Source organism: Physella acuta, unplaced genomic scaffold (genome assembly GCF_028476545.2).
Source record: "Physella acuta isolate Inbredline_101_S28 unplaced genomic scaffold, ASM2847654v3 ptg000922l, whole genome shotgun sequence".
Classification (NCBI taxonomy): domain Eukaryota; kingdom Metazoa; phylum Mollusca; class Gastropoda; family Physidae; genus Physella; species Physella acuta.
The window spans coordinates 50,873-65,669 of record NW_026732439.1 but is presented as its reverse complement, the minus strand read 5'-3'; the positions used below and the strand labels follow the sequence as shown (position 1 = coordinate 65,669).

The 14,797-nt window shown below is 35.0% G+C and overlaps 1 protein-coding gene across 1 annotated transcript in view; it reads left to right on the top strand.

Moving 5' to 3' along the window:
* The window catches only part of LOC131953441 (uncharacterized), a 98,118-nt gene extending 87,581 nt beyond the window's left edge, over positions 1-10,537 (top strand). Inside the window, exon 5 of the mRNA XM_059316625.1 lies at positions 8,323-10,537. Coding sequence (XP_059172608.1) covers positions 8,323-8,408 — 86 coding nt within the window. The 3' untranslated portion in view covers positions 8,409-10,537. The remainder of the gene's footprint in view (positions 1-8,322) is intronic.
* Positions 10,538-14,797: the final 4,260 nt, after the last annotated feature.

Here is a 14,797-nt window from a genome sequence, read left to right as displayed (position 1 = left end):
TACTTTGAACACCCCGTCATTACAAAACTCTATACACCAGGACAGATTTCTAATTCAAAGTCAGAGAAAAAGAGACTTACAAGCCCTATTAAAATTAGATAACCGTTTGAAATGTTCTTCCTGGGTGCCGAAATAGATCGCTACTCCTTTATAAAAATTATTAATTATTAGGTACTTTTTGATAATTGCGATTAAACTTTTCGCGCCCCCCTCCCCCTATAGGAATAGCGCCCTAGGCGATCGCATAGTTCGCCTTTTAGGTAGCACCCCCTGCCCACAAATCGCCTCGCTCACACTCAAGTTTTACCTTTTTGTTTTGCGAAAGAAAAAAAAAGAGAAAAGAAAATTTAAAAAAAAAATAAAAACAGAAAAAAAAACATGAAAACAAAGATAAAACGGATAACAATGTCATGTTGTTTTTTAAAGTGCCTACAACAAAAAAAAAACCGGGAGTGATCTCCCCTAAACTTTCTCGAATTTTCTTATATAACACTACGGAAGATGGTAAAGTGGAAACTAAACAGAACGGCCGTGGAATATGGTTGTACAAATTACCATCACTTATACGTGTGTCTGTTTTTCTTGCCATAAATCTGAAAGCGTCCCAAATACGATGTGTTTACTAAATACTGTTAAAGTTTATCACTATCTTTCTCACTTTTTGTTTTGACGTGTTTTCATGACCTTTTGCACCTTTCACATATTAATTTCCAACTTGTGTGATGTGTTGTTAACACTTGAAGCCAGCTTAGTTTATGTTTGATGTGGAGTGCTATCTCAAACTACACGCTCATAACATTCTGACCTTTATTTTACTCTGTCGGTAAATTCACGTTTTTGTGTGTGTGTGTGTGTGTGTGTGTGTGTATCTTTCAAGAGCGTGAGTCTGATTTTTGTCTGGTTATTTACCTAACGATGTTTGATTACCTCATTGCCTAAATTACTATAGTAATTAATTTTATTCATTCAATGACAGACAGTGCACAATATTTATCATCTGTGATGAACTATTCGATTTATACCCTGAAAAGCTAAATGTTATATAGTTATATGTACATATTATGTATGTTTAAATTATTTATATATATATATATATATATATATATATATATATATATATATATATATATATATATATATATATATATATATATATATATATATATATATATATATATATATATATATATATAAGTATGTATATATATATATATATATATACATATATATATATATATATATGATAAGATATAATAAAGTTTCGAGTAGTTCATCTTAATATTAGTAATTGACCAACTAGATTTGTGTATATAAAAAAATATATTAATAAGCATTTACACTTTTAAATTGTAGGCAATTTTTATTTCAAGAGAGGTCTGAAAACATGTTTTAGTGCATGATTTGAATTGACTACCGTAAATTGTATTTAAAATGTCTGTCGATCACTGTGGTGAGTTTATTCTCGTCTCTCGACCTAGTGAAAGGAAAAGTAACTCCTGCTGGTTGAAAAATGCCCATCACCCAATCTTTCCTCTTTGTCCTAGTCATTACCAAGGCCAGCAACCCCATAGACCCGGCTCAACAAGACCAGCGGTCCTTGATTACCTCCACCTTAGGATTACCGCCCCTGGAGGCCGAGGCTTATCGGTACTATATTTTTTTGGTTGTGTCCAGATTCCTGTGTCGTTGAGCATCCAGTCTGTGCAGTCTAGGTCCAGTCAAGCCATTGCTCGCTAGTAATGTGACGTATAACTGTTTGTAAGGGTAGATAACACAGTGCATAATGTGTAGGGACAGATAATTGAATTTTTTAGGTAGTTAAAAGCAGATGATTTCGTGCATTAAAGTCAAAATATTTAATATTTTACTTTTAATAGCAGTATTTATCTTTAATAAACGAGAACATAGTAAATTACATTTATTTTTGCTAATATGCATAAACTGCACAGTATAATTTGATGATGAATAATTTTTTTACGCTGAAAAACACACTAAATGTATATCAAAATTTGCAATTGTTGTTTATAACATCACAATAAATTAATCTAGTATCTTTATTTTAAGAAGACTTTAAGTAACTGCATCTTCAGATTTAATTTAAATTCTAACTCATTTTAAACAAAGAGCCGAATGCGTACATCTTGCACATTAAAATGCACTTGTTTCATCAACTCAACCAACTAATATAGAGTTTTTTTTTCTCAAACCCACCAATCGCTTGCACACTAACGGTCCTGAGTGTTGCTACTATGTTACTAACACAACGAAAACCCACCCAGCAGCACGTTTAGATTTTAGCTTTTGCTAAATTTGACCTTCACTAATATATATATATATATATATATATATATATACATATATATATATATATATATACATATATATATATATATATATATACATATATATATACATATATATATATATATATACATATATATATACATATATATATATATATATATATACATATATATATATATATATATACATATATATATATATATACATATATATATATATATACATATATATATATATATACATATATATATATATATATATATATATATATATATATATATATATATATATATATATATATATATATATATATATATATATATATATATATATATATTGTGAATGCATTTAAAAAGTCTATTTCATCAAACCCAAATAACCAATTTCTTTGTCCTTGCTAATTTATGTTTTGCTAGCTTGCCTTTTTTTTTTAACTAAACGCGTATTTTTATTATGTTATCTGTAATCACTTAACATATTGAGACCATATAACATACTGTTAATTTTAGATTTACACTTTGCTTACGATGAAATGCTTCAAGGCTTCATTAAAAAATGTTGCCTTAGATGTTGAGTGTTTTCGTTGAATTTTTATCCTTTTTGTTAGCTAATTAGTAACGGCGAATGGAGTTTTAAACTTATGCGTCAAATTTTCAACACACGTGTCAAAAATATTTCTTTTCTAAAAAATATTTCAAGCCTTTGCAAAAAAAAAAAAATTGCGATTTTTTATTTTAGCTTTTCTTCTTTTTTTTATTTTAAAAATTGTGTTTTTTGTTTAAAATGGACATTTTTTTCCCCACTATGACGTGTAATTTGCTTTGAAAATTGATGTCTGTCGTTAAAAAAAGGCGCGTTAGTAAAAAGCTGAACGATCTAAAAAAAACTGAATAGAATGCAGAATTTTTTTTTTACATAATGTGAATATTGGCTTTAAGCAATGATTTATTTTATAATTTTAATGTGCTGTTATTAATATTTATTTTTTAAACCGCAAATTAAATTCTATTTTAATATAACTAAATGTACTTGTTTTGATTGTTCAACAATAATGCTCTACAAGCTTTCCAAATTTTTTTCGTCAATAATTCAACTTTTGTGGCGTGGTTGGGGGACGGGGACGGGGACGGGGGGGGGGGGGGGGGGAACGGGAGAAGGAAGAAGTTTAGAGGCCCAACAGTATGGCCGTCAATACTCAGAAGATTGTAGTTCACTCACGATTCGAGTATTCATCTGCCCCCCCCCCCCCCCACCACACACACACTCTTCTAAAATGACATCTCACAACTTAGTTCCCTTACTATTCGAGTAATCATCTGTGCCCCCCCCCCCCCCCACCAAACGACACCTCACAACTTTTGGGTAAAATAATTGTTTGGAGCTACACATGCATTACCAATTCATCCGCTACAACGGACACTGATACAGGTACACTCTACTACCCCTGCTTGATGCATAGATCGGTCTGAAAAAAGTTTTTACTTTTTTTTTTAATTTACAATCCTTCATTACTATTAAAGAAAAAAAATAACGAAAATTGGAGTCTTACAGCACAGCTATGACATAGAAACATATTCAACGCTTGTTATTTAAACATTTCCTTTTTAAATCCGGTCTAATAAACAGGACCGGCGCTACCTATAAGGCGAACTAGGCGGTCGCCTAGGGCGCTGTCCGTAGTGGGGCGCCAAAATGGGTTGGAAAAACAAATTGAAAGTTTGAGGGGGGTTGCAAATCGAAAGTTTGAGGGGGGGGGGTGCAAATTAAAAGTTAGTCCCCGGGCGCCGGGAAGGGTCGCTACGCCTATGATAATACGGGGGCACGAAAAATGCGGGGGGGGGGGCGCTTTTAATAATTTTGCATAGGGCGCTAAATAACCTGGCGCCGGCACTGAATACAAACACTAACCATAACATTAGCCCGGCTTTTAGCGCGTCTTTAAGAGCAAAAAAAGATCGTTACTGTCACTTCGATTTGTGAAGATCGATTAATGGGATATTGGAAGTGCTACAACTTTTGCCACCTTAAAGAACATCCGTTTGATTTTAACTGCTTCAAAATCTAGATAAAGGTTCGGTTCATTTGCGAAAACTCTGACTTTTTAACAGTCAACACCGCGTAAATACGGCGCGATTTTCAAAACATAGGTTTAGTTGACCCGAATATTTTGATATTTTGCCAGCAGCTCATGTAAACTTCTTTTTAGTACGATAAAATATGAATTCATAAAAAAATGTATTTCGAAAGTCTTAAATCGTCTAGTTGCCTATTTACATTACAAAAACCCTGAGACCACATAATATACCACACCAGTAGCGTAGCGAGAAGGGGGCGGGGCGGGAGGGGGGGCATGTCCTCGGGCGACGACCTTAGGGGGCGCAAAAATGGGTTGGAAAAATAAATTGAAAGGTTTAGGGGGGTGTAAATCGAAAGTTTGAGGGGGGTGCAAATTGAAATCTTGAGGGGGGAGGGGGTGCAAATCGAAAAGTTTGTCCCCGGGGAGGGTCGCTACGCCTCTGTACCACATTATAACAGACAAGCATAGATCCAATCATATACTACACTATAACAGACACCATAAGACCCAATCAATGCCATACTATAACAGACCCAATCAATGCCATACTATAACAGACCCAATCATATGCCACTAAAACACCCTCAGCCTTAATCATATGCCATACCTTTTTCTGTAGTTTACGAACTGCAAGCGTAATTAAAAACAAAAACATTAAACTACAATAGCAATCTACGACAGTAAATTATACACAAAGGAAACCCAACAGATGCTATTATCACATTTTTTTTCATCTCACTGCCATGGAAATTCTAGACTTCCACATTCCTACCTACTTATTGGAACCATTAATCTCTAAACTACTCTCTTGTTGTACATTCTTATCAAAGAAGCTAAGTGCGAAAATATCGACAGAAATAGAGGCATTATCTTTTCTTATCAAGCAGGCAAGGTAAAAATAAATCCTTAACAGATGCGATCATTTGTCGTGTGTTAATAATCAGCTGAGTGCAAAGATATTGATATATTCCACAATGGTAATTTGTTTTTTTTTAAGTCTAAACGCAGACTATTTCTTAAAGGGAAACAATCATTACTTGTGTTTTTGTAAATCAGCTGAGTGAATATAATGGAAAAATTGTTATACTGTTATGTAGGGTCACACGGGATTTCAGTAAAGCTGAAAACCGTATGTACGAAATGCTAGAGTTTCAGGCGAACAGAACTTCACTATAAGACCAGTGCAACGTGGCTAGACGGAGGACATCTCTAAATAGAACAAAAGCTACCCAACATCCCAATAAAAAAAAAGCTACCCAACATCCCAATAGAATAAAGGCTACCAAGCCTCCCAATAGAATAAAGGCTACCAAACATCACAATAGAATAAAGGCTACCAAACTTCCCAATAGAAAAAAAGCTACCAAACCTCCCAATAGAATAAAGCAGGGGTCTCCAAACTTTTCAGTCCTAGGGACTACATTAACTATCAAATTTCAGTTCGGGGGCCAGTTTCTTCCAGACATGTCTTTGATTTTTCTGGGCAAATTTCCTCAGCCATCACCAACAAACGATTTTTCTTTGGACAAAAAGATCTCCGCGGGCCGGATGAGAGGACTTCCAGGGGCCGCATCCGGCCCGCGGGCCGTAGTTTGGAGACCCCTGGAATAAAGGCTACCAAACCTCCCAATAGAACTAATACTCCACAAACTTCCGATAGACAAATTCTATACAAACCTCAGAATAGAACAACTCGACACAACCTCCCCGTAAAACTAACTTTAAACAACTTCACAATAAAAATATTAATATATAACCTCCCAATAGTACAAATTCAACGCAACCTACTTAACGCAACCTCTCAATAGTACAAATTTAACGCAACCTACTTAACGCAACCTCTCAATAGTACAAATTTAACGCAACCTACTTAACGCAACCTCTCAATAGTACAAATTTAACGCAACCTCTCAATATAACAAATCCTACGCAACCTCCCAATAGAACAAACGCTATTCAAACCTCGCAATAGACTGGTCTAACCTTTGTCCCAAGATCTGTCAATAGCCCAACTTTACATCAACATGTGCTCTATCAATACGTAGCCCTACTGTAACTGTTCTATCAATACGTAACCCTACTGTAACTGTTCTATCAATACGTAGCCCAACTTTACATCAACATGTGTTCTATCAATACGTAGCCCTACTGTAACTGTTCTATCAATACGTAGCCCAACTTTACATCAACATGTGTTCTATCAATACGTAGCCCTACTGTAACTGTTCTATCAATACGCAGCCCAACTTTACATCAACATGTGTTCTATCAATACGTCAAACCTAAGTATCGCGCTAAACCAGTTGCTGATCTTATAGAAGAATAGATTTCCTCCCCCCCCCCTGGGGATCGATCCTCCTTACTGCCTCTCCCCGAGGGTGCAGCTGTTGTAAACAAATCGATTTATGTGCAGCTGTGGACGGTGTGAGATCGAAACCTTGCGTTCATTAAGCTGACTCACTCTTCGGTATATTTGCTCACTCTTTGGTTTGTTGTCTCACGTGTGTTTCTTACGGCAGTTCATCGGATAAGTGTGGCAGTGTGTGGGGGAAGTGTGGGGGAGGTGTGGATAGGTCATGGTGTAATTGCTTGTATGTGTGAGTAGGTATTTTAATGTGCGTATGGATGTCTTACGTATGTATGTGCGTGTTTATGTGAGTTTGTGTGTGTGTGTGTGTTGCGAAGGGGGCAGCTTATATACGTGAGTGGTTATGAGAGTTTATGTGTGTATTTATGTGTGTGTGTGACTGTGTATTTATGTATTGACTTGAATTATGTTTATATTTTAGAGTGAGCCTATGTTACCCTTAATTTTACCCAAAGTTATCGCCTATTGCGTTGTTTATTTATGCTATATTTCTCACATAGAAAGTTTAAAAAGTTAAGTCAGTAAGTTATCGACGTAGAGAATCTTACGGCTAAGCCCGCCTGTTAACCTTCGCACTACTTGAGCAGCTGACTTAGTATTGATGAAGAGGCTTTTGTCTCTGTGTCGTTCTAATGTACACAGTTAACAGAAGCAGATAGAAAAAAAAACTATCAATTTAGTGGAGAAGGGTAAAGAGTTAAGCTACATTTTTATGGTGCAATAAAAAATGAACAAAAAGGTGTGGGAATCACTTAGAGAAAGAGATGCCCAGTGTTCTGATCATAGAGATCAAGACAAAGGGCGGTAATAACTGGGTTTTTTTTCTTTGGTAAGTTTCGGTCAAGAAGAGATGATATTAAGATTTTTTTTATTGATTCGAGTAAAATAGTGTAATTTATCAGGAAGTTCTGATGTTTCTTTTAATACTTGTATAGATGTCAAGTTTGTCCACAGAGCGCATGCTAAAGAAAACTGAAAGCCAAGACATTTCCATTCGGCCGCTAATCTTAATCCCGCCCACTCAAATTCCTTCAACCCCCCCTCCAACCTCTCAAATCCCCCACACTTACTCTTATCCCAACCACTCGCCCAAGTCTCTCACACTCAACACAAACTATTTACAGTCGCACAATTCCAACTAACTTACCTAAATCCCTCACACTACACAAATCCCTCTCAAGTATTGAAATTAATCCCATACACAATAATCCCTCCCACACACAATAATCCCTCCCACACACGATAATCCCTCCCACACACCTTAATCCCTCCCACACACCCTAATCCCTCTCACACACTATAATATCTCTTACACACAATAATCCCTCCCACACACAAGACTCACTCCCACACACAATTATTCCCACGCACACTGCTCCCTCCCAAACAACCACATCCCTCTCACACACAATAATCCCTCCCACAAATCTCAATACTCACACACAATAAACGTTCACACGCAACACGAATCCCTCCCATATACAATACTCTCTCCAAATCTCTCCCCACACACCCACATCTCTCCACACCACAACAACTCAACCCTCATGTCTATTTTTATCTCGTGACCCAGTTCGCCAGTCAGCCATGGCACAACGTCACCCACAGAACAGCTACGTCACACGGAAGGACAACCTCACACGGGCTGATGACGCGTGACCTTGACCGACTCTAGCCGCTCCTCCACATCCCTCCGGCACTGACCTTGACCTCCCGGAACTCACAGACAACCCGGCACGTGGTCAGGCACTCACCAAACAACGAACAACTGACCAAGAACGTGCAAAAAAAATGTCATCATAACATTAGAGTTTTGTTTTAGAGATTTAAATTTTATTTTAAATAATCCTGTTCTTGCCATGTATTATTTGTTGCATAAAACGTCAGCCATACTAATCCATCTTTTTACATTGTTTAAAAAATATCTTTATTTTGCAATAATTATTACTTTAATTGCATTATTTATTTCAACTTTGATATGTCATGCAATATAAAATCAAATAACCTTCTCCTATGTAAGATTCATTGAGAGCGTGCAAACAGTAGATTTACAGTTAGTAGCAGTAGCGACCCTTACATAAGATATTACTGATCAGCTGCAAAGAAGAGTAATGGTGGTGGTTTTAGGTATGTTTATAAGGCGAATAGCTGTATAAAAGTTTGAATTAAGAAGTAAATTTAAAAAGGTGTGAAAACCAACATATAGAGTCTTCTGGCTCCTAAACTTAAACTAAATTTTTATTCTATTTTTATATTCTTAAATTCTTATTTCAACTAGCGATATAGCGTTAACAGTTTTGGAGAAGGGCCGTGGAAGGGGAAGCAAGGGATGTGGGGTTTTCGTGGGCTGAACTAAAGAGAGCCGCCCAAAACAGGGTCCGTAGAGAGGGGTAGCAGCCCTCTAATTCCCAGGTGCCACACAGTATTAACTTGACAATATACCCCCCTCCCCCCGTACACACACAATCACAGATACACATTCACTACATATTGGAAGTATATTTAGTCAAGACTCCCTGTTAACGTCAGAGTATTTGATAATGCTACATGAAAAGGGGTGCTGTTAAATTACAGGTACTGAACTACAAACTAATATCGCTACTGAAGACATTAGCCATTCCCATAGCCTAAAAACTAACCAAAGTTCTAACACAAACTCAAGTTTAGCCTTAACACTAAACCCAATATTACAATACTACTAACACATCAATTTTCAGAAGAGTCCATTGTCGTACACTGACACCCCTGTGAGCATGGTATCGCCCAGCCAGCAACGCAGGACTATTTAATCAGTGCGCATGTGTGATAATTTAACCATATATTTTTAGCAACATAAGTTGTTTATGTGATCCATTTATATGTGAATTTATGATTCTTAACACTGTTAGGATCGCTACCATGTATATCCATATCAATGTACATATAACAAATGTTTTATAACATAGCTGGTACATAGCTGGCGTGGCAATACTTATCTATGTAATTGGCAATTAACTTACATAATTGATTGCTTATAACATTTACAACCAGATTTATGTGCGAGTGTGGTTGCTTTTAATGCATGAGTGTGGTTTCAAATGTTTACAAGTAGGCGTCTAGATGTATATAGAATTGTTTAAATTTTAATGTACAATATGTGTACATATTATTATGTAGATGTTTCAAGGAAAGTTGTTTCGTTAAAATATCTTGTACTATTTTGAAATATTTTTTTTTCTTTTTTGAAACTATTAACATGTTAAAATACAGTTTATTGTTTCACTTGAAGTGTCATTAAAATAGTTGAAGTCAATTCAAAATGATGTGAACGTTATCCAGATAAGTAGAGTAAAATGTAACATATAAAAGTACTGAAGTAAGAACAAGACAGATGACGCGAAAGATTGATTAGAAAGTAATGAATTCTTCATATTTTAGTACATGATGAGTTGGTCAAACGTTACTGTATTTAGACAGTTATACAAGCAGACAACTGGTATGATAAATAGACTGTTGGCACAATTAATAAGCTGTTGGCACAACTAATAGGCTGTTGACACAACTATTAGACAATTAAACTGTTGGCACGACTGTTAACACAACTGTTAGGCTGTTGGCACAACTACTAGACTATTAACACGACTATTAGGCTGTTGGCGCGACTAATAAGCTGTTGGCATGAAAAATATACTGCTAAAACGTTTATGAGGGAGTTAGCACGACTATATGTTGTTTTTCAAGACTATCAAACTGTTGGCACGACTAATAGGCTGTTAACACAACCATAAAGCTATTGACACGACTAACAGTCCGAGTCCAACATAGAGGCAGTTGCTGTTGGCATTGATTAGGCTAGCTCTGTACATCAGATTTGGACCTAAGTCGGCACGTTCTAGCTCTAGAATCTACACATTAGCACATACCTTAACCAAGACTTCACAATCTTAACCACACACTAGCACGTCTAAATCAAAACTTCAACACTAACCTTATCACACTTAAACGCATGTCTAAATCAAGACTTAAACATAAACCAAAACCCAAAGTTAAACACCAGTCTTAACCCAGACTTGAAACACCAGTCTTAACATGAATTGAACACAAATCTAAACCCTAATTCAAACACCCGTTTCGACCCCAATTTAAACACCGGTACACCCAAATTTAAACACCAGTCTTAACCCAGACTTAAACACCATTCTGAACCTGCTAGCACTTATCACTCGATTTTAAACACCACTTTCATCAACAGCTGCAGGGGAAATAATCTTTTCAGCTTCAATTTCCCGTTAATTTCTCTAACATGCCATGCCTACGTACACACATGTCAATTATTTCAGATAAATCTTGTCAAAATTCAAAACCAGAAACATACAGGTAGAGTCATTCAGAAATGTGCAGGTAAAGTCGCTATAATTAGCTCACATGCGTTTAAAGAGCACTTTAATAAATCCTAGAGGTAAGGCTTTTTTTAATATAAGCCTAAGACTTGTCTCCCCTTAATGAAAGTAAGAGTTAGCTTTCTTAGTAGGGAGTACCAATCATTTAAGTACAATTATATTTTAGTTAATACACATTTTGATAGTGCATTTTAGTCAAAATAGAGGAAAATTGGAAAGAATTTACAAATCGCATAGGGTTAATGCAAGACGCTACTATTTTGAAAAAAAATAAAAATGATAACTTTTAAAAACTTCTTGTATATAGTGAAGTGAATGGTCGTTTGCGTTTACCCAACATGTATGGGATGAAGCAGATTCGTTCTACTTCACCTGCCTCATTGACCGTGAAAAAGTACTTTCTTTAGCTCTTTCTCGGTTCCAGAAGCAGGTTGTCGTGTTGCTGTTTTGTGTGTATTTTCGTGGAGAGGTGGAGGTCTGAGCTTTCATGTTTAGTAAGCTTTAAATAATCAATCTAAAAAGTTTTTTGTTTTGTTTTGATAATAGCCATACACGCGTTTAGCTGCTTGCCCTAGACACTTCAACAAGGAGAACAAACAGCTACATAATCATTTATTGGCAACTATAATCCATCAGTAGAACATCCCTGAGTCCACCCATCTCTAATGGGTACCAAACTCACGTTAGGGAAAGTAAAGGCGGCTTGGCATAGTGCTGACCACACTATCCCTTTATTATATGCCGAGATCACAGAAACAAGTGAACTCTACTTCACTTGCCCCATGACCGTCAGGTTCGAAAAGGGCATGTGGTTCTTTTTACTCCATAAGTTCTTTGATTTTATCTTCCCTCCGAATTTTTATTTAGTTCAACGCTTGATCAGACAGGAAATACACAACAGACATGCGCAGACGGATTGTTATTTTATTTTAGTTTTTATTTATCTTTTTACCGACCTCGTGCCAAACTGCCATGTTCGTTTCGTTATGAAATTTTAACTTTCAAATAACCTCTCTCACACATACACACACATACGTCATACACACACATACTTCATACACACACACTTTACACACATAGACACATGCACACACACACACACATACTTCATACACACACATACTTCATACACACACAATCTACATCTTTACACACACACACACACACACGTTACACACACACGCATTTCACACACACACACTTTACACACACACACATACTTCATACACTCACATACTTCATACATACACACTCTACATCTTTACACACACACACACTTTACACACACACACACACTTCACACACACACACTTTACACCCACACATATACACACATTTCATACACACAAACCTTACAAACACAAACATAAGCACACACACACACAAACTTTACACACATACACACGCACTCACCAGCTTCACTTATTTCGTTTCAGGCTCGATATTCCTAACTTTGCCCATATGTTCAAATTTACAACTCAGTTTTACCACTTTTCTGACTCCGGTTGCAAATCTTATGACTCTTCAGTTACTCCTAAAACACAGACTCCTCTATAGATAGGCCTATGGCTGATTTACTATACATTTCTTCTATATCTTCTACACATTTCTAACTAATATCTCTATATCTCGACTCTTAACTCTGACTCTATGACTCCGATAAAACTAACAGCACAACGGCTCGACCAATGGTTGATTAACTTTAAGCTAATTAATTAGCCACAACTAAATAACGAATGTTATCTTGATGTTTTTTACTCTCATACTTTTATTAATAATGTGGGTTTTTTTTTGTTCCTTTGTTATCTAATGCGATCCTACCTTTCACATTCAAGTCTCGTCTTTTTATTGCCCAGACGCCAATAGTTATTTACCTATGTGGCTGATATATATATATGTATATATATATATATATATATATATATATATATAGATATATATATATATATATATATATACATATACATATATATATACATACATATATATATATATATATATATATATATATATATACATATATATATATATATATATATATATATATATATATATATATATATATATATATATATGAAATAAGGTTTAAGATGTATTAATAAATTAGCCTATTAGGAAGGAATGTATTTTGATGTCAATGGTTTGCAATGAGAATGAGTATTAGCATGTGAATTTTATTTATAGTTGCATGAAACATAAAGCGGGAGTGATCTCCCCTAAACCTACTCGAATATTCTTAGATAACTCTTTTATAAAATTTTCGAAATGTTTCGACCTTTACTTGCGATAAACTAAGTTAAACCCAGGTGCGATAATCAAGTTAAAAATAAATTCTTATGACTTTTTTTTTTGAGAAATAAAAAAATAGCGTAAATAGAAATCACTCACATTTTGACGGAAATAGGATAATTAGATTTTCGTCTACCTAATTGAAACAGTATTCAAGTTATAGGCTATTGAAATCCGAAAGTAGAATAAGTGCTTATTTGATTGACAGGATTTATTTTTTGAATACTTTAACTAAAGCTACGTAACTGTGTCTTTTACTAGCACATTTATCTAATAGGGTTACCTCCCCTATATACAAATTTACCTTTTTTTATGTTCGCGTATCCTTGTTATTGAGTGAGGCAATTTGAAATCTGTTGTATGTCTAAACGTAATTATTGTATTAAAATATAAGTGCATGTATTCGTTTATGTGTGTATTGTTATGTTTATTAATTATTTTAATACATTCTGTGTATTTTGTGTTGGTGATGGTGTTGGTAATTATGTGTGTTTATGTTTTTCAGTGTGTTGGAGTTTAATCAGCGTGTTATAAAATTATGTATGTGTGTGTGCTTTAATATGATATTAAGTGTGATAATCAGTGTTATAACATGGGCATATGCATCTGTTTAGTATTCAGTGTGTTAAATAGTATGCATGTATGTGTGTTTATTAAGTGTATGTTTCCCTTGCTTGATGGTATGTCTGTTGGTCTATGTTTTTGGTTTGTACGCTTCAAAAATCGGATTTCGTGATTCAGTTGTTGTTTTTTTTATAGGCAAGTGCCCAATCATGTGATAGAGTAGTTGTTTTTTTTTTTAGAATTTTCCCATTTAATAAATGTGATGTCTATTATTAAAATGGAATCACTTAACTTACTAATCATTGACGCGCAGCTTTATAAGATTTGATTTTCCAGGATTGATATAAGTTATCTTTGTTGTTTCATTCTTTAAAAAAAAAATAGCAGCTTTAATTCAATGTATAAGGTATGATCCTTATTCAAAGTTAGACAACTCTGTTTTCCAAAGCAAAATTCTAAGTTCCACCACTCAGTCACAATGAAAGTCAAACACCAACACACATCTGTTTGTTGTGTAACGCCAAAGTCACAAGTACACGAAACACCAACTAATTATTTTTACTTTCTTTTTTCCTATTTTTTCTGAAAACTAGCCAATGACATGAGTACAATAGACCTACTGAACTAAGACCCAATAGCCAAATAATGATGATGTCAATATTACAATGTATGAGTGTGTGAAAAAATGTGTATGCTAATTCATTCAAAGGAATATATATATATATATATATATATATATATATATATATATATACTGGATACTAGAATACTACATCGCCATTACTACACCCCTACCACTACTTCTAAAAATAACTC